The sequence below is a fragment of the Hypomesus nipponensis genome, chromosome 25 (assembly GCF_054491055.1).
Source record: "Hypomesus nipponensis isolate SF chromosome 25, ASM5449105v1, whole genome shotgun sequence".
Lineage (NCBI taxonomy): Eukaryota > Metazoa > Chordata > Actinopteri > Osmeriformes > Osmeridae > Hypomesus > Hypomesus nipponensis.
This window is the reverse complement of record NC_140385.1, coordinates 13,153,419-13,175,270: the sequence shown is the minus strand read 5'-3', so window position 1 is coordinate 13,175,270 and position 21,852 is coordinate 13,153,419. Positions and strand designations below refer to the sequence as shown.

Sequence of the window (21,852 nt, the reverse complement as noted above, 5' to 3'; positions counted from 1 at the left end):
TAAAAGCACTACCTCTAGCTCACCGGGTGGAGAAGGGCCATAAAGAATATTCATAAGTCGTCTGACGTTAGAGAAGGAATACCGACTTTTAATAAAGCCTGTTTGGTCAGGTGATATGACAGAGGGCAGAACTTCCTCCAAACGGCGCGCGATTACCTTAGCAAGAACTTTGGCATCAGTGTTAAGAAGGGAGATCGGACGGAATGAGCCGTACTCGAGAGGGTTCTTGTCTGTTTTAAGGATTAAAGAGATAACTGCCTGTCGCATGGTTGGTGGTAGGGATTTCAATGAAAGAGATTCTTCAAATACTTTTAACAATAAATGGGAGAGCTGTTTTGAGAATTTTTTAAAGAAGTCTGTGGGGAAACCGTCCGGCCCCGGTGATTTGCCACCCTGCATTGATCTAATTGCTAATGTTATCTCCTCAGTTGAGAGTTCCTCCTCCAATTGATCAGCCACCTCAGGGTTAATGGAGGGGACTTGTACATTTCCAAAAAAATCTTCCAACGTGGAAGGCTCTGCACTAGAGTCGGAGGTGTACAGTGACTGGTAAAAAGTTTTAAAACAAGAGTTGATTTTTTGGCTATCAGTATTTTTCAAGCCCTGCTCATCATTAATAGCAGGAATGGTCTGATTGGCAGTTCGTTGCCTTAACTGATGAGCAAGTATTCTCCCAGCCTTTTCCCCATGCTCATAGGATCCATGCCGCGATTTAGAGATAAGGTATTCGGCCTGTCGTGTTGTCAGGAGATCAAACTCGGTCTGCAAAAATATACGCTTTTTCATTGTCTCGGCACAGGGCATATGGCTATATAGTCTGTCTAGTTTAAGAATATCATCCGTCAGCTCTTTAAGGCGTGCAGTGTTTTTCTTTTTCTTGATTGCGCAATATGAGATTATCTGGCCCCGTAAATATATTTTAGCGTCTCCCATTCAGTTAAATAAGACATTCCTGGTGTTTGGTTAATCTCCAGGAATGATGCAATCTCAGAGGATATGAATTTAGTTAAAGCTTCTTCTGATAAAAGCAGAGAATTAAGTCTCCAGGGACGGTAAATGGACTGTATATTAGGGATACGTATTTCCATAGCTAGAGGACCATGATCTGAAATAACTATTGTTTTGTAATCACACTTGGTTACAAGAGGAAGAAGTCTTTTATCAAGGAAAAAATTATTTATACGGGAGTAACTCTTATGAACGGGGAGAAAAAAGAGTATTCTCTGGAGGTAGGATTGCGAAATCGCCACACGTCAGCAACGTCCTATGATTTAAGAAATACTTTAATTGCACCTGCTGATTTAGACAGGGATGCCTTTTTGGATGAACTACGATCTAATACCGGGGAAAGTGTACAATTTGTGTCACCACCAAGAATAAGGTGGTGCGACGACATATTTGACGTGAAAAAATGTTTGAAAAAAACCCAGGGTTGTCCCAGTTTGGCGCATATATATTGGCCAAGATAACTGGTAAAGAGGGGGTCAGCCTCTACCCTAGTCATAGTAAATGGTGTGTTTCTATTAATAAGTATGGCTGCCCCTCTAGCTTTGGAATGGAAATTGGAGTGATAAAATTGTCCTGCCCAACTCCCTTTCAGCCAAAAATGATCCACTGTAAGTAAATGTGTCTCCTGAAGGAATGCAATATCAACATTGAGCTGTTTCAAATGTGAAAGTACTTTTTTACGTTTCACTGGATGGTTGAGTGATTTAACATTCCAACTCACAAAGTTGACTGAGCAGCCATCCAACCCTCTAGAACTATAGTTGCCAGACATATTTAGGAGAAAAGTCATACATCTGAAACCTATACAAGCCACAACATGACAGCAGTGACATATAAAACGGACACCCGACAGGGTAAGTCTGGTCTGTAAAAAAGTCTGGTAACATCCCCCCACCCCCCTTTACACCTACAAGAACATGGTGAGTACAATACCCCTTCAAAACAAATCCACACATTTAGTGCTTGTGTACTGGACACTAAAGAGCAAACCGCTCAGGCTCCCGCCGAACCCCCCTATATGGAAGTAACTCAGTTAGCGCATTGTGATATTAAATCAAATTCTGCTCTTAAATAAAAAATAAATCGTAAAGAAAAAGAAAATTAGTCTGAAGACAATGGCAAAAACAATTACACCTTAAGATGCATATTGTACGCTTCTCATAAAAAGTAACAGGGCATCACAGGCTCATAACAAAGGGTAACCAATAGGCTGTAGGCTACTGTTTATCAAAACAGGTTGTACAAGAAAATAAGATGAGGAAGTCTGTACAGTACATCCAAGTACTCTGTGTAATAAGGTAGACCTGGTATGATCATTATTCACAGCAACACAAGTCAGGAAAATATTGTCCACACAAAGTTGCCCTTGAAATGAGTCAGAGCATCACTTACCCATGACCGAGGATGACCAACCCCACATGACAGCAGCTGAAGATAATGTGAACCGAATAAGTATTGCTCCATTGGGCTAGGTCTTAAATTGGAATAACGTAGCCTACATAAGGCTCAGTCATTCAATAACATTCAGGCCTCAGTAGAGTTGATGTTCTCTTTAATGTAGCCCATCGCTTTTTCTGCATCGGTGAATTCTCTTTCTTTACCGTCATGTGTGATGCGTAGTCGGGCTGGAAATAAAGGCCGTTATATGGTACTCCGTACTTCACGATTACGGACACATGGGAAGGGCCTACGCATAGATGGAACGCCCTGGAACGCCCTCTCCGTCGTCTGCGGGGCCGTCTGAGAGCTGTCCCGTGCACCGTTGAAATTCCTGTCGATCCGTCATGCCGTGCTGTACAGCGACGGATACCCCTTGGCCGTGATTGGTCCGCTACGACATCATTTCCAAACGACATCATTTCCTACTTTAACAGAAAGGCGTTTTCTCTAAGGTCGTCTTCTTGAAAGACGTCTGTGATGAAAACTTCTTGGAGAGAAATTTTATTGTGAGCTAGTTTATGCTCTTCTCTAGCGAATTCAGAAACAGAGTTTGTTGTCTGTGCACTGACTGCCACAGTTTAGTGACCTAGAGTAGTACATTGTAGTTTTGACTGTAGGCTACATAGCCTACAGTTTGTATGGATCTTTTTGTTTTCAATTATATCAGTCTTTTTGTTTATCCTTTTTCACATTGGATTATACACTTGGTGGTGGAGAAATGAATTCACAAAACCAGAGCCTTGTCTATATCGCAGGGGTGTCAAACTCATTTTCACCGAGGGCCACATCAGCATTACGGTTGCCGTCAAAGGGCCAGTTGTAACTACGATGTAATGTCAGTAACGATGTAAGACATGGTGTTTTTGTTGTAGCTTTTGTGAACATAGGGCCTATTATGCTTCAATTGAAGTCCGCCTTTTAATTCTTGGACAATCTGCTGTTTTTCATGGAGGATAAATGTGCATATTTTTCTCAGTGTTTGGTGACAAAATGCAAGAGCGCATAGCGCAAGAGCAAAACTTTTTTTGCCCTTTATTATAACGCAGAATAGCTTTTTGAGCTTTATGTAAAATAAACATTGCCGTTTTCCAATAGCCTAGGTAAAACCTTGTCTGATGAAAGTGATGTCTTCATCATTGCTGGCTCCAAATTGTCGATAAGGGAAGCAGAAACATGTTAGCTTGGCTGAGTACTCTAACCAAGTTTGAGAGCGATACCAACTTGGGTTGAATGCCCGAGGACCTTGACTGAAAATGCACATGGGGTACGTTCGCAGAACCGGCTGCATTGGAGTGCTGTCATTCAAACCATGCTCGCCTTCACCCAGTTAAACTTTGCGTTTAACACTGATGTGCATACACTGCTTTCTAGAGGCGGGATGTCGTCACTTTGCCGTAACACAATCGAAATGCATGGTGAGAGATGTCGTTTATGGTCAATGCATGCTGTAAAGCAGCGTAGACTTATTTCAATAGCCCATTAAGCTTCCGCGGGCCACATAAAATGACGTGGCGGGCCACATTTGGCCACGTTTGCTCTTTCAGGTGGTTATGTTGCATTAGACACAGTCTTTAATATAATATTATGCGACTGCACCTGCAGCACTCATCGTCTGACTGGTGACAGCTGGTAGGAGGGTCACACATGTGATGAGAGGTGGGAAATAAACAACGACGATTTCTAACTTACAAAAACGCAACAAAGCAACGTGTTTTCGACAAAAAAACGCTTCTCCACCTACTGTTCTGGGGGTGAATTGTTTTCAGAACCCCCAGCCTTCGGAGAACCATAAAGGCAACAGAAATGCTAATTAATCCGTCCTATCCGGCGGCCCGCCCATCCGTAACGGAGTCTGAGTACCATACTGGCACCTTAAGATGCCGAATCAGACGCCCTCGCGTTTGTGCAGCAATTTCCGAACCTCCGTGAACGCAGCCCTGGCCTTGGCGACGCTTGCAGTATAGTCTGGAAATATGGTGATCGAGACCCCGTTGAATCTCAGCGGAGCTTGAGAGCGCGCACGGCTCAGCACATCGACACAGTCTTAATAATAGTGGAGATTAGCTACGATGGCGCGTGGTCTCCCATCTGGTCTTCTTGGACCCAGGCTTCTATGCGAGCGGTCCACAAGCACATCCTTATCCAGCTGTAGTATTTCTCTCAGCAGCCTCGACACTGACACAGTAGAGCTTGATCCATCCGTCTCAGCTACTCCCAGAATTCTTATATTGTAAGGCTGGGTGTCAAACCTGCCCCCACCTCTCATATGCTAAAGTCTGGAGTTTCTGGACGGTCTCAACTTGATGGCTCTCACACCCCATTCAAGATGTGGTCTGATTGGTTGTTCTTGTGTATAAAGGGAATTGTAATGCATTGTTCTTTGGATTCTTCATCTCCTGAGACCTTCTCCTCAGTTCTGCCTTGTCCTACTGTCCTACTCCTTCCTCACCTCTTGCTTTCTCTCTGATTTACAATGATCATGGTAGAGTAGGTAAGATTGAAAACTTTCATATTGTAACATGTTTGCCTTTTAATTGATTTCATTCATTTGCAAAGTTATTAAATACCTATTTCACTTAACCGTACTTTGACCATTCTTGCTCTGATTTAACCCATAGAGTCAAATACCTGGAATTCTATTGGTATTGGCATTATTTAGTTCATGCTAATACACTGTTCAGTTTCCCATTTTCCTTTAAACCATAGGGGAATTAGTTTTGGTTGTTTGGACAATATTTACCCCCCTACAGTTTTGGTGACCCCGACGTGATATGTTTCGAGCAATTCAGTTACAGTTAGGCAAACCGGCGTTTCAAACCATGGTGCGGTGAGTAAGCATTTACAAATGTACATTAATTGTGTTCCACCTGGTTCTGTTGGTAGAAGCCTATTACTAGTTTCTGATATTAGCTCCTGCATGAAATGAACAAAAATGGAATGGGAAACTGAAGTTAACAAATTACTTAACCTATGGGAAGAAGTTAGCGTTAACCGAACGTTATCTCAATTGAGCAAGAAAGACAAGAACGGTCTTAAAATTGATTTTACGCTAGCTGAAATAATTGAACATTGGCGAACTGTAGGAGTCCATAAAAAGAAAGCAGAAAAGAAACAAACATTGAAGATTACTGTACATTTAATTGGCAAATGTCTTCTCAACTCTGTCCTCAAAGCAGCGACACCTTTTAGTGCCACAAGGCAACACACCGCTAATAAAAGCAGTGAAGAGACCAGCCATGCTGGCTCACATTCTACTAATGAGTGTTCAGACACAGAGAGTGGAATTGGTGCGCAAATTCCCAAACCGCGTTCTACAAAGAACCGTCGTGCTCCTGATCCGCCACGCATTGCTGCCATAAAAATGGTGACAGAGGCAAAACCCAAGCCCCAGCAGCCCCATCATATACAGTGTAACTTCTGTAAAAGACAAGGACACACCGAAATGCGATGTTGGGATCTTGGCAGAAATATGCCTATTCCACCCACACGCTTGTTTTATGCTAACAACAAAGTTAGATTTTGTCGTGCTTGTCTAAGAAGTGGTCACACTGAGTCCAAATGTTGGGATCTGGGAAAGGGTAGGCCTCCCCCATTTTTCATGCAGCATAAGCTGAGCCTTTATCAAGACAACCAAATCTTAAACTTTTTAATGTGATTACATGCAATTCCAACTATCTTTTACATTTACTTAATTCAGGTCCAAATTGTGATATTGCTACATTCCTACTGTATTACCCCTGTGTTTAGTCTTTGTTGTAGTTCAAAGATTCGTTCGGGACAGTTTATTTGTTGCTGCTCCAGTTCCTTTAGCTGCATATGCATAGTGCATATGGTTTGTCCATCCATTAGTTCCTATGTTGGTTTGTGTGGATGAGTATTGGGTATTATGGATCAGTATGTACCTTTGTGTGTTTTATAGAGTTGGTGGTAAATGTTCTAGGTTTTAGCTAAACTCACATTGGTTCCTGACCTGTAAATGTAGATTGGTATAACTTGTATTTTATTTTATGATTGCTGTGTAATTTGTGTTTTGTTTATTTTGGACCCAAGAACGCTTTTGTTTTAATTGCCATTTTCATCTGTTAGATGATATGTTTGTGTACCTCTCATCTATCAAAAGGGAGGACTGTTGTTCACCTATTTTTTCCATTTGAGTTTTAGGACACTGTCTCACTAATTTCCATTTGTATCCAATCCGACTCACTCAGACCCCAGACCACTCCAAACTTTACCATTTTCATTGTTAACCAAGTGCTGTGCTCCAATTGTGTTCTGCTGTAACAGGACAAGAACGTAAGTAGCAGGAATATGCTAACCAAGGGCACGTCTGCATGCCAATACAAAGGTTCTTCCAAGTGATCCTCTGAGCAATAGCCATGATCCAAAATTGGTCCTCTGAGCACTAGCCATGATCCAAAAGTGATCCTCTGAGCAATAGCCATGACCATTAGAATCTCAATGCTGACCTGTCTGCAATCAAGTTCCTTTTCCTATGGGTGCAGGTTATCACAGGATGAACACAGCAGCTTTTCATGTGCTTTTGTGTCCAAGAGGGAGGATTGTAAGGCTGGGTGTCAAACCTGCCCCCACCTCTCATATGCTAAAGTCTGGAGTTTCTGGACGGTCTCAACTTGATGGCTCTCACACCCCATTCAAGATGTGGTCTGATTGGTTGTTCTTGTGTATAAAGGGAATTGTAATGCATTGTTCTTTGGATTCTTCATCTCCTGAGACCTTCTCCTCAGTTCTGCCTTGTCCTACTGTCCTACTCCTTCCTCACCTCTTGCTTTCTCTCTGATTTACAATGATCATGGTAGAGTAGGTAAGATTGAAAACTTTCATATTGTAACATGTTTGCCTTGTAATTGATTTCATTCATTTGCAAAGTTATTAAATACCTATTTCACTTAACCGTACTTTGACCATTCTTGCTCTGATTTAACCCATAGAGTCAAATACCTGGAATTCTATTGGTATTGGCATTATTTAGTTCATGCTAATACACTGTTCAGTTTCCCATCTTCCTTTAAACCATAGGGGAATTAGTTTTGGTTGTTTGGACAATATTTACCCCCCTACAGTTGCACCGCCGCATTCTTCCCTCCATGTCTTTGCATTTGCCTTTTAGCCCAGCTACCTCTGTTTTCAAGTCAGCAACCACAGACTGCAAAGTTGTCACCTCGTCCGACCACGTTGATAGCCCGCCTTCCACATCCTTGATAGTAGCCTTCATTTTATCCATCTCCGAATGGTTCGCTGCTGTGTTGTTTATTATTTCCAACTTAACCGCTTGGATTTCGGTTTTGAGGGCATTGAAGTCCTCGGCAAGTGCATTTTTCAGTTCGGATTTAATCACCGCCGATATGTCCGCCTTAAGCGTTCGAAGAATGTCGGATTTCAAGGCTACAGCGTCCATCTTCTCTGGGCTGGTTGAAGCGGGTGGAGTCACCCGAGATCGGGTGATGGTTGAACTCGGTGTCGAGGCAGTGTTAGGCCTAGTATCGACTGATCCGTCGTACTGATATTTGCGTAGTTTTTCAGCCATTGCCTCACATATAGACACTTTTCTTGGTTCAGAAACAGGTTCAGAGCAGAATCACCAAAGTTTTTGTAATGTAAAGCGCGAAATAACTTAAAATTGCAGCAGTTCGGCGGGAGCTCAAGTCAAACACGTCATACTCCATTGCCAGTCAAACTCCGCCCCCCTTGTCTGGCAATTTAAGGAAAGATGCAACCAAACTGATTGGCAGAGCCTTCATCATGCAGCAAGATAACGACCCAAACACACTGTCAAAACAACAAAGGAGTTCATCAGGGACAAGAAATGGAAGGTATTAGACTGACCAAGTCAATCTCCAGACTTAAACCCTATAGAGCATGCATTTTACCTGCTGAAGAGGAGACTGAAGTGAGGAACCCCACAAAACAAACAACAACTGAAAGAGGCTGCAGTGAAAGCCTGGGAAAGCATCACAAAGGAAGAATGCAAAAGTTTGGTGACGTCAATGGGTCACAGACTTGCTGCAGTTATTGAAAGCAGAGGATTTGCAACTAAATATTCACTTAAATATAGTCTTCTTCACTTAAATATATTTTAAGTATATATGTTCCAATACTTTTGCTCACATGACAAATGGGTGGATTCAAACAGAAGGTGCTATTTTCTTAGTTGTGCATCAGATCTTGATGTAAATACCTGAAAATAAAAGCTGAAATGTTGATATCTGGTCTCACGTTCATTATTTGATGTCAAGCCCAAATGTTTTCAATCTACAGCAAAACTAAAGGAATTGGCCTCACTGTTCCAATACTTTTGGAGGGCACTGTATATCTCTGTCCACTGGATAACAGGGCTTGACATTAACTTTTTGAGACACTTGGACAAGTACATTTACGTTTCACTTATTAATGCACAAAAGTCACTTGACCCCCGAGACCTTTAAATAGCCTGACCAAGTGATCGGGCAAAACTAAGCTGGCAAACAGAGGTCTCTTTCTCAGGCAAATGATGAATGAAACAGGCTTGGTTAAAGAAATCCGAGATGCTGGCTATCTTCAGCAGGCTCGTATCTACGATAGGCAGTCCTCCCTGACGTTTCTGGTGTAGAATTGAGTGAAGTACAACATTGTGCACACTGCCAGTGAGCGACGAGTCTGACTGAGGCTAACGTAAAAACAGTGTAACGGGACGCAGTCTCACTCACATTGACAGTTTAAACAAATCAGAAAAATAATCGGACCAGCTGGCGAAAAAACAGAATTCCCATATCTCTTGAAAGCTGCACCACTCGACTTTTTAGATGTAGAATTGACTGTATAACTGTACAATTATGAACTTTTTGACATGACGTGAGACATGGCTGCCGCTCGACTATGCGGTCTGTACCAGGCGACATTCGGACTCAAATTTCAAGACTTTCGTGACCCGAACCCAAATTCTGATGCGACAGATGAAAGGGGAATCGCTTTCGCTCTTAAAGGTTGTCCTCCTCAACTTTTTTGGTCTTTTTATTTATCAAATTTTGGGTTGTGAAAAAGGTACAGACCAGAGCCAAAAAAGGTGAAGCCCCGTTGAGACGTCACAGCGGGTAATTTTTCAAGAACTACCGTTTCACAGCTACATTTTTTTATTGTGAGATTTACATAGAAAAGAGGTATCAATGGACTTTGAGGTTCACTGTATGTTCATTTTACCCACTGAACTGTCGTTATTCAACCGTGACAAGGTAAATTCGGTTCTGCAATCAATCGACCCTTTAAATAAAGGTCAATAATGAAAGAGTTACTACAGTAACTTTTATTACAAAAAGGAGCATGCTGTAGCCCACTACATGTCATCATACCAATGTATTTATTCAAGTGTGCTTTCTTAGGTGTCTCACAGCGGATGGAGTGGCTCCTTGAACTGATGGGACACATAAGAAATATTGCATACGGAGCCACCGTTCCAAATTGTGGAAATGCCAAGCAGGTGTGTACTCACATTTCTGGTTATTTACAAATGTGTGTGTGTTGGGGAAGGGCAGGGTACATCCGACACTGACTGGAATGTGAGAGGGCAATCTTTAGATATTGGTAAGATGGAACAGTATTTATTTTGCAATAGTTTTTTGTGTTGCTTTTACTGTAAAACAATATTTCATTGCAGAGTTGCGCCAAGCCCCTTCTTTCCTCGCTCGCGTTCTCTCTCTCTCTCACTACAACGGACTCATCTGTGAATAGCCCCCTCTCTCCGTGCACGCTCTGAATCAATGCGCGGGATGAACCTCTTTTTCGTTCAGAGAAGACGGCCGGAGAATCAATCCGGAGTTTACGAATGGTTAAGCCCGGTCCCAATGTCCACCCTCACAAACTGTTCCTGCTCAGTCTGTGAGGGCTTAGGGCTGTCATATAGTCAAATCATCAAGTGCCCGAGGGTTCTTTCGTAGACATTTTGAGCCCTTTATGCACCTTTTTGGCAGACTTAAGTTAAGGGAATTGCCCAAAATTTACAGTGTTATGAAGTGAAACACGAGGGATACCAGGGGAGGCCCGGAAGAGAGCAAAGAATCCCGGAAAACCCGCCTCATACAACAATAAGAGGAACGGTAAACAAACAAGCGTGCACACAGGGCTCTACAGTGCGAGCATTTCACTTGCATTTGCGCCTAAGAATAGGTATGTGCGAACTTGAAAAATAATTTACGAGCACAGTGCGCGAGTGACGGGCTGTTGTCAATACACGGAACAACAGCGCAATTAAGTGAAGCATACCATTGATTTCTCATGGAAAGCATATTCAAAGCATTTCACATAGCATATTGATGCGTGAGCAACGATTCGCAACCAATGGGCCACAGCCATATGAAAACAATTACGACACTCTGATCTCGCCGACACGTGATCACTTGGTTCAAGTAGCTCGTAAAAAAACTACTGAAGGCAACCGGTTTGAATGGTTTTCAACGGGACAGACGGTAGCAGCATCTCGATTTACTGACATTTTTGGTATATTAACGCATAATATCAATTGGTTACTGGTGTGTTGTATTATGTATATGTCTGATACCTTATTAACATGTATGTATTACATTAACTTATAACACTAGGCAGCAATTGTCAAGCAGAGGTAGAAATGGCTATGCCAGCTACCATACTAGTCTGTAGCTCACACCAGCTCAATTTAAGACAAGAAAGGAGTTTGGTAAATAGAACAGAATATACAAGGCAACCAATTGCATTCGATAAAACATTTTATCGAATGGTAAATTGATCAAATTACTGCATTATTTTAAAACTATTTTCAAAATCAGCTAACTTGATTTGTAACACTGAACATGTTTGGGACTATAGGTCGCAAATGACACACTTTACTTCTGCTGCCTTCGATTAGGCTACAATGGAAGTGTCCCAACTCTCTTTTTATATGGCTCTGGGTCTACCTAGCTTTGACTACCAAGCCTTTTAATCCGTGGCGTGCGAGACATAGTCTATAATGTCCCAGTACTTTAACAAAATATTCTATATTAACTATTCTATATACATGTTTCTTAAACTATTTGTTTTAGTTCTATCAGAGTGAAAGTTGCTGTCTAGCATTAACTGTTAAGTCAGTGGCGTTGTTAGTAGACATAAAACTGTACTGGGGCACAGGCCCCTATTCATATCTCTTCTTTCAAGCTTGTTGCGCACAATGCACTATTAGGCTATAGAAACTCCCCCCGCTTAACCCACGATATCAGGGATCAGGGACGCAAGTTTGATTTCACCTTTGGCAGGGACATATAAGTTAATGCAAGCTTTGTGTTTTCGGTTTGTTAAAACTCAAACTTTAGATTTTACTGGGGCACAACAGATACTGGGCACATGCCCTTGTAAAAAGGGTCTAACAACGCCCCTGTGTTAAGTTATGTTTAATAAACAAATAGAAAGAGAAAAAACACTGTGCTCCTAAATGTCTTTGTGTTCTCCTACATCTTTTCATTTAGGAGCACATGTAGTCCTTGGTGGAAACATTAGCATAGAGCCCTGGCATGGAAGGAGCAACTGACCCTGACGTAAACATAGTTCGAAATAAAAGTTAACATTACATTTTAACACAAAGCTCACTGATGGTGACAAAACTGTGTGTAGGTTGTCCTTTCATGATTAATTCTAAATATGCTTTCATCAGATTTGATCCAACAACATTACTATTTTGAGAAGAATGCTGCAAAGTGCTGTCCCATTCCAATTTATAGCATTTTTAGCACTTGCCTCCTCTTGCACTCAAAAATACAGCCCAGCCCACTAATTGCCTGCTTTGGGTCTTAATTCTCAGCACAAATTTGTCCAAAACGGATACATTCAAGTTAAAATGTAATAATATTCATAGTTAAAAACATTTGGCAAATATAACAATATGAGTCCAACGTAATGCTTATAATACATAAAGCTCAGAAAACTCTTTTGCGCTCAAATTAATGCACATACATTTCAGCTGCGCACTCCGCGCACTTCATTACTTGTTGAAGTCTCTACTTTCAAATCAAACCTAGCCTGACGTTGTAATACTCATAATTCTAGTCAGAATATGAGTCTGAGAACTCTCCGTTGGACTGTGACTCGTAAACTCGTTAAACAAATGCCTCTTTGCTCAAATGGATAGACCTACAACCAATCAGAGCAACGTAATATGTTTTTTGTTGAAAACAAATTCAACCCAAGCGCTCTTTGGTGACTTGGTTGATTACGTTACTGTTGATCATCTGTCCATCATCGTATAAAGCCCGCCCTGACAATTTCATTGGTCCGAACAGCTCCTGTTCTGTCCTGTTTTTCTCCAAACGTGCCCCCCCAGGCCCAATAAGTTGGTCTGGCAGCCAGGCTACATCAAACCAATACTAGGACCTAGTTTTGGGCTAAGCCCATAATGTTTACAATGTCTAGCTCCGCCCCTGCCTACCACCACAAATATACTGTATTTTACGGAAAATAAGACGCATCTTGTATTAGCCGCACCCCCCCAGAATGAACACTTTGTGTTTGTAAATCGGAGTACAAGCCGCACCGGAAAATAAGACGCACTTTGAAGGCAAACAACGTTACTGAAGCGCCAGCTGACGTTGAGAGGACCAACGCTCACGATTGATTACTTGCCCAGACATACTACCATAGAAAACAGCTTGGATACCGATCTAACTTGACAACATTCCCAATCAGGATGAGCACTCAAACTATCTAAACTATAGACCATAGCATTACACATATCAAAACAGAATACACAATAGAACTCCAAACAATGTTTATTTAACTCAGTTAATGCCCTTAACTTAGTAGCTTTTCAGCTTGTGCAGGGCATTCTGGGTACCAAGAGCAATGTACAAGAAGAGGCGATCTTACAGCATTGTGTGACACACTTTGGTTGTGGATAGTATGTCCAGAAATAAAGTCAAGTCACTCATTTAGTGGCAGAATCCATTGTTATGTCTACAACATTATTTTAGATATAGTATAAGTTTAGCTAGCTTGCAAATCCTGAGGATAGCCTACTCTAGCAAACCTTTCTATGTGACAACAGATAAGGGTGTTTTGTCCCTCGCGAGTTGCCGTAGGATTGATACTGAAAGCATTAGCTACCTGAAATCAGTGAGGGCTGTTCGAATGGCGATGTCAAGAAGAGCAGTGGTAAAATAGAAGTTATGAAAAGAGACCGCATCCGTGTCTTATTGTCCACACGATTATATACAAATATATCTAAAACAAACTTAATAAGAGCTTGGTTACACTACCAAAGTTGAATTAGTAATGTTGTTAGCCATGCTAGCGTTATTTTGCTAGCTAGCCTGTAACATTTCACTGAGTCTTGCAGCTGTTTGATTAACTGAAATTATTATGAAATTGTATGTTCTACTAGCCATTTGCCTACTTTAGCAAGTCACTTTATTTCCAAGCCCTGATAGTGTAACTGAGACTACACAGTAAATAATTCCTCTTTCAAGTAATAAGCCCCCGTGTTGAGCATTGAATTAGGTGCACGGTCTGTACAGATCTTGAGACAAAGCCACTTTTTTGTTCAAAAACCGGACTATAAGCCGCTTCGACATATAAGCCGCACAAGAAAACTGCTTATTTTCCGTAAAATACGGTAATCTAAGTCTGTGGGAAACAGTGTCCAGTGCTACAGGGTCAACTTTGTGCCATTTCCTGTTTCAGCAAGATTGTGCCCCAGTGCATAATGTAGGGTCCATAAAGACATGGTTCCACAAGGCTGGTGTGGAGAAACTCGAGTGGCCTGCACAGAGCCCTGACCTCAACCCTATTGAACACCTCTGGGATGAATTGAAACAGTGAGGCCAGGCATTCCCCTCCAACATTAGTGCTTGACCTTACGAATGTTTTGTCTTAATGGGAACAAATGTACCACAGACACATTCCAAATATTGTGGATAGCATTCCCAGAAGAGGGGAGCTGTTATAGCTGGGGTGCCAATTTAATAGCAAAAAAGTTTACAAAGTACCTACTGTATCACAAACTTTGGTAGAAGGAGCATGATGCTATTTGCTACCACCAACCCTTGATGACTCATTTAGCCATTAAGAGCAGTCAGGTCCACTGAACTGTAAAATTCAGTTGTGTGAAACTGACTTCTGGCAGTAAATGCGTGTAAATATTCTTAAATATTAAAATTAGTTATTTAAGATTGTTAAATTGTCCATTTACCCTTTATCTCCTAAAATAGGTGGACTTACTAATGTTGCTATCCTATGTGGTTCAAGGTTTTTAGATGTACGTAAATATTGTACACGTTGTGGTCATCTATTTTTTTTCTCTTCAAATCCAATGCGAGAATAGAACAGACCAAAACAACTTTATATTTCCTCTGTTTCCTATATTCTCCCATGCAGATGACACAATTCCTTATTCAAGTATTTGCAGCTGCTGTGGTGTCCTGGAGTGACCATGCAATACCCCTCCTCATAGGAATAAGGGCCCAGTGGTTGCCATGGAAACAAGAATATAAGCTGCCTGTTCTGCCTCACTCCTTTTATGGTGACGTGTTGCTCACTGAGCAGTCACTTTCATTGTGCCTGCTGGGATTACCCCCATGTCTGAAGCACCTCTTGGTCAAGGAGCCCTGGTGCAGCCAATCACCAAAGGTTAGTCTTCACATAATAAACTAAATGGTAATTCTAAGTCATTTTCTCATCATATTAGGACATAGTGTGGCCCGAATACAAATAATGAAGGATTACTTGGTATGAAAAGGACCTTATTTGATGATGTTGAACAGGTGGTATATAAAAGCAAATATTTTAAATTGTGTGAAAATGAAAGACTCATTGTGGTTTTGTAACAGTTTATAGACTGGCTACTGAGCATTACAGAAGGTCCTGAGGCTGGCCTGTCAGCAACATCCATCAGTGCTGCCAAAGGTCAGATGTCAAAAGTTTCAACATTACAGAAATCTGATCATTTTGATACAATGTTTAGTCTTATCAAACCATATTTATAATTTACTAGAGAATTTGGTAAGTGATTTACTGTAGGTATCCAACATTTAATTTATTCACAGTGATTACACACGTTAAATTAGAATTTGATAAGAGGTCAGTCAAGCCGAAACTTTGGAGGTTAATAACAATTGTAAAGAAGGTTGTAGTCATCAATTTTTTTCATTTGGGTGAATAGTTAGTAGACAAAGAACAGAAGTGGCATGCAAATTTCACACATTAGCTGAGCCTTTCCTCTTAGAAGTAACACTTTATTGTTAACCCTGCACAGCTGCCCTGCTAGCTCTGAGGACCACTCCAGAATTCAAGAAAAAAGCAGTGTGGACCAGAGCTTATGGTTGGTAGCATGGAGACCCTTCCTGCCGTGTATTGCATAAAAGGCAATCATGGGCTTATTCAGATGTGAAAGAATATTGACTTCTTCATGCACGAGAGCAACAGCTGCTTATGATTGCAATCTGAGTGTGTGTTACTCTCAGCCAGTTGGCTTATTTGACCAAGCAAATATGGTTTGGTTTTTCATAGAATCCTGGAGCTTCATGCCATTTTGTTTGAGACTTGTACGTCAGCTTTACTGATACATTAAAAAAAATACTGTGTTTTTCATATGTAATCATACATGATCATCAACATTAAATGAATTCTTCTGAAAATGTATTTGACATTATTGATAACATTCAATTGAATATATTAATTAGGGTTCGGTAGGAGGAAACATTGTTTTTGTTAGTATTCCTATTATTATTAGGGTTCCTCCGGTAGGTTTGAACCTGTTGTTTTGTTAATATTCCTATTATTATTATTATTAGGGTTATTATTATTATTAGGGTTATTATTTGTTAGTATTTCTATTATTATTATATTTCTCCATTAAACGTCTCAATAGCTCAAAAAGTCCTCACCCCAATTTTTCAAATTTAGTCCAATGATACAACAGGTCACTCACTACTCCCATATGGCTAGTGGCCAACGCATGCCCATAGGTGGCACTATAAGCCACGCCCAAAGTCTATGTGATTTCCCCAGCGCCCCATTACTCCAAAATGCCTGTAAATTGGTAGACATGCCTTATTTCTCATGGGGAACAAAAAAAGCTTCCATGACCCATATCAGACTTTTCTTGTACTGTCCAAATTAGAACCTTCAAAACCATTCTCCTCATGAACCATAGATTCAATCAACTGCAACCTAGCTGATTTGTTACAGCTGTGTAGAATACATGTCTTTATATAGGGTGAAATGTAATAAGAAATGCAATACAACATGTCTGAAAGGGGTGTATTTATGTAAATGTACACATTGCCTCAATATATTTGTGTCAATTAATCAAATATAATTTTGACTGATGGTTTTGCAAACCTTATTGGCTTCAAGATGACATCATTCTGAAGTACCACGCGTATTTTCATGCAATTTCGCCGTGAAATGTCAACCGTTTCTTAACCTTTGTCCCGAAGCTGACCAAAGCTAATACTCTGCCCTTTCTATTCATAAAATTTCATCAGTTGGTGTGTAGCAGAGAGGATAGAGAGACTGACTTGTAACTTTATGCTCATGAGTTCAAATCCCCATGTAGCCTATTGTTGGCCAAACATAAAGTAGTAATCTTCTACAATGTACATTTTGTACAAGGTACAAGGCTTGCACGTCATACAAATATTTCATTGGCAATCGGCCTGGAACCCTGATACACAGATGGCCCTATTTCACAATACATGTTGTTGCGCACTTCAGCCACTCCATGTCATTCTGACCTATGAGGGTATCAGCACGGGAACAGAGCATACTTCTTCTTATAAGGCAACGCCCTGAGGCAGTTTGGCAAACCTAACCAATTCTTCTGAAACTTGGTGTGCATGGCTCATTTTTCATGAGGAACAAAAAAGCCTCAAGGACCTATCTGCCATGATGGATTTTCCTGTACAGTGATCATTTTGGAAAACATTCAAAATTCCTCTTCTCTTGAACCAAAGGTCTAATTGACTTGAAATTTTGTATATATATGTATCATTGGCATATTTAAAAATGTTACTTAAAGCAATTAAATCAAGTACAAAATGGCTCAAAGGGGTGTATTTATGTAAATGTCCACATTGCCTCAATATGTTTGTGTCACTAAATCAAATGTTTTTTTGAAGGATGGTTCAAACCTAATAGGCTTTAAGGTGACATGCCTCTGAAGTACCATGCAAAGTTTCACCTTGATATGTCAAAATATGACTGAATTACAGCTGTTTGAACTTGGACTAAATCTGACAATACTCGCCATTGGAGAAACAGCTTTTTTTATTATCAAGTTATTGAACTTTGTATATTCCATACCTCGGAATGGCTTAATTGGCTGAGATGTTGAGCTGGTAAGCAAAGGGTTACAGGTTCAAAACCAGTCAGAGGCATTATTTTTTATTCTGACAAAACGGTTTCTAATCAGGGTCAATTCTACATCCAAATGGAGAACAGTGTTTTAAAGATATGGCGATTGTGAAGACAGCCAGGGGATCAGCATATTTTTGTTATTTGTGTAAAACTTGGAATTTGAGTGAGACTGCGTCTTGTTTTGACGTTAGCCTCTGAGTCACAGACTCGGCTCGCCCACTGTCAGTGTGTGGTAGTAGGCTACAGTACAGGCTGCCGCAGCTATGGTTAAACCTTATTATGTCTTATTACACGGCTGTTCTTAATATTGTAGAATGCTCCATTCACTTGAATGGGGCCTCCCAACGTTCTGCGGTGAACAATTTTCTCATATTTGACCGTTGCTATGCATATTTGACAGCTGTCAAGGGAAGTGGCCTTTTTGCCTCGGATTCACGTCAATTCAAGAACGTTCAAAGTCTGAAGTTCAACGTCTTTGGCAAACTATTTTTTTGCTGATCAACAATACGAATGGTAAGAAATACATTGTAAAAAGACACTGTGTTAAGTTATTTTTGTTGGCAAGTAGCCGTGTAATAAGTGGGATAATGTATGGAACGCCGGTCATTATTGGGAAAATAAGCCCCGACAGGGCGAACAGCACCCCGACGCGAAGCGAAAGCGTTTTGTTTCGCCCTGAAGGGGCTTATTTTCCCAATAATGACCGGCGTTCTATACATTATCCAATACAAAAGAAACGTTCTAATTTCCGGCGCTTTCAAACAATCAGTGAAGTGTGCATAGCAACAGCAGCTAGCTTGCCTCTATCAAACTGCTTTTAAATTAGCCATGTCCCCCTAAATTAATATCAAACTTATTTATGTTTTGGGGGGCTTATTTTCAGTTAGCAGACGGTACTATTTGAATCACAATTACATCTGAAATATTGCCAGTGACAACGTTGTTACAGTAGCTTGTTTCAACGGGGGGTTTTTTTGTTTCAAAGGGTGTTCTCTGTTCTCTCGCTCTGTGCACAATCGTACTGACGAACTTCCGCTGTAGCCAAAATTCGGGAAATCAGTTTCCGGTTTACTGGAGACCATCACCTGAGTTTCCAAAATGCTCAGCTTTAGTAGATGTCTCCAAGACCTGCCCTAAATAAGCATCAGTGACATCCATCGCATTGTAAATGCTTTTTTCCCCTGCTCCAACAAGCAAGCGGGACAAGGGATTCAAACTGTACATATCCAGTTATCTGCACAACTATGAGCGGAAGTGGTATAATGTGGTGTTCCGGACGGCTAGCGTCTAAGCTAGTTAACGACGTGTTCATTTTAGTGTATTATAGAAGCTTGTTTTTCTTTATTTGAAACGCTAACTGTCCGTTTTTATGTATTATCATTTGTATTTCTGCCCCTCTCTATCCATAATCGTTTTTCTTTGAAACATGATAGCCTAATATAGCCCGATAGCCCGAATTTTGGCTACAGCGGAAGTTCGTCAGGACGATTGTGCACAGAGTCTATATGAGTAGGCTAAATGCTTGGAAATATCACTAGATGGGAAAACGGACCCACCTGCAACCGACGCAAGCACACCCTACGATTTCCCCCGAAATTGTACCCTCTCTAGTTAGTTATCGATTACTCAAACACGTCTACGTGATTCTTTTTATGAATTGTTGTATGCTCCACGGACAAAACTTGCACCATCATCCTTCTGCAACGTGTCGCCGTGTCTTACTGTATCCGCCCCAGGGCTCTCAAGTGTCACGCATTGAGAGTGACAGTCACTCATTTCGGTCTTTAGTCACACCCTCCCGCCACACATTGTATTTCTCACACAGAAAACAAATATTTATAATATATTTAATATGCCGCAGCACCCAACCAAAATTCCTCTGGCCGCCCGACTCTCACTATGGAACAGGCAGTCAAGCGCGTGTCCCCTGGAGTTCTTAAACCTAGTTTATACTTATGTCGCCGACACTTTTGAAATAGTCGCCGACGGAAAAAAAAAAGTGTCGCTCAGGCTGCTGCATTTATACTTCCGCAAACAGTCGCCTGTGCTCAAGGTTCGCGTGACGTAAACAGAATCATTTTACCTTTACATTCATAGCTATGGTTACATTGTCAACGCTTTGTAGCCTAGGTGATCAATCAAAGAAAATGGCTGCAGCTAATTTTGAGAGAAAAGGGAGAGAGAGGGGTTGGAGGAATAATAGAAATCATGTCAGTGGAGGAGGAATTAGATTTATTAGAGGAGGAGGAATTACTAGAATTGCTTTTAGCAAGAGAGCAGGGTCACAGAAGGGAGAGACGATGGTGTGTTCGTCCTCTTAACAGGAGTTGAGAGAGCCAGGGAGAGTAACAGCTCGTAAAGCAGAGGAGGGAAATTGACCCAGAAATGCACTTTAGATATTTCAGAATGTCAGCCAGTAGGTTCAACGATTTGGTCCACCGCATCCGTCCCTACATCCAGGGTGCCAGCACCCACTCATCACCTGTTACTGTAGCAGAGAGGTTGGCCGTCACACTCCGTATCCTGGCTAGCGGGGGCTCACAACAGAGTGTGGCTGCTAGCTACCGACTAGGGTCGGCCACAGTCTCAAGCATTGTGTCCGAAGTTTGCCAGGCCATACACACGACACTGAAAGATGAGTTAATCCCCTACCCATCCAGAGCTGGGTTCCAGGAGATATCAAGGGACTTCTGGCGGATGTGGAACTTCCCCAACTGCATTGGGTGCATTGACGGGAAGCATGTGCAAATCAAAGCCCCTCCATCCGCCGGCAGCGAATATTTCAATTATAAAGGTACACACTCTGTGGTGTTGATGGCAGTTTGCGATGCCCAGTACCGTATCACCATGCTGGACGTTGGAGCCTACGGGAGGCAGAGCGATGGGGGGATTTTTCAAGCCAGTCGGTTTGGGCACGGGCTTCTCCAGGGGACACTCTATCTGCCTCCGCCAGCCGATCTTCCTGGAAGTACAGTGCCCATCCCACACACCTTTTTTGGAGATGCTGCGTTCCCCCTACACGCAAATCTGATGCGTCCCTACTGTAAGATTCCTGTTGTTACTTACCCTGGCTCTGCCCTCCTATGTACTTCCGCTCAATTTGGATTTCGCTTCAGTAGTAGGTCTGGGAGCTAGGCTCTGAAGTCGGTTTCTAGGAACACATTTTTTGTAGGTCCAATCAGCGAACAGAGGGAGTGGCTGAGAACGATGACGTTAATGTCGTGCACTAGTTTGAGTTTCAGTAATGGCGGCGGAGAAAGATGCGAGCGAAACTATTCTGCGGTTGTGGCAGCAACGCTGCCGAATATCCATAGGTTAAAGCCAGAGCAAGAACATTCCTTGCTGAGTTTTGTTGGTGGCCATGATGTTGTGGCCCTCCTCCCCACGGGGTTTGGGAAAGGTTTGATTTTCCAGCTACGGCAGCTAGCTCCGTTACAGTAGTTGTGGAGGAGTTGGCTAAGGCGAACGCTTGCGATTGGTTATGGCAAATCAGAGTGGCTCTGGGCGGATCCAATAGTTTTAAACTTCAACAGAGGACCCGCCTTCAAGGAAGTTAACGTTTGTCAATGGAGAGATCCCAGACCCTCTGTACAAATGTAATGTATGAGGGTCTGGTTAGGACCAGGCTAGTTGTTACTGGCCTCACGTTGAAAGCACAAAGCACAGCACCTCGTGAGGCTCTTCTGTGCACCGGTAAAACTATCCTGACGGCAACAATTAAATAATTCCCAATAAGTCGCAAGCGGAACGAAAAACTGGTTCCTCCTTTAGGCTAAATAATAGGAAATGTATTGTCAGGAAATGTATTACTTATTTATTCAAATGATTATGCTGAACATTTACCTATTTATTGACCCTTAAACCCAAATATGGACTGAAATATTCTCTAATAAATCTCTAAATATGACAGTTGTCTCTGATGAAAATCATACAAAGCATTGTGTCTCTTGCCTAATACTTCTATACGCAGGGTTAGGGTTAGGCACAACTACAGGCACTCAAGAGCCAGGAGGGTGATCGAAAACACCTTTGGAATCATGTCTGCGCGATGGTCGG

The 21,852-nt window shown here is 41.6% G+C and overlaps 1 protein-coding gene across 6 annotated transcripts in view; it reads left to right on the top strand.

Moving 5' to 3' along the window:
* The window catches only part of focad (focadhesin), a 181,879-nt gene extending 165,806 nt beyond the window's left edge, over positions 1-16,073 (top strand). For 4 of the 6 annotated variants that reach the window (XM_084692195.1, XM_084692194.1, XM_084692193.1 and 1 more), the window contains 5 exons: positions 9,822-9,919; positions 14,815-15,066; positions 15,267-15,342; positions 15,692-15,757; positions 15,946-16,073. In XM_084692195.1, coding sequence (XP_084548321.1) covers positions 9,822-9,919; positions 14,815-15,066; positions 15,267-15,342; positions 15,692-15,757; positions 15,946-15,998 — 545 coding nt within the window. In that variant the 3' untranslated portion in view covers positions 15,999-16,073. Of the gene's footprint in view, positions 1-9,821; positions 9,920-14,814; positions 15,067-15,266; positions 15,343-15,691 lie in introns of those variants that run through there. The other 2 variants (XM_084692196.1, XM_084692197.1) reach the window with 2 other exon arrangements.
* Positions 16,074-21,852: the final 5,779 nt, after the last annotated feature.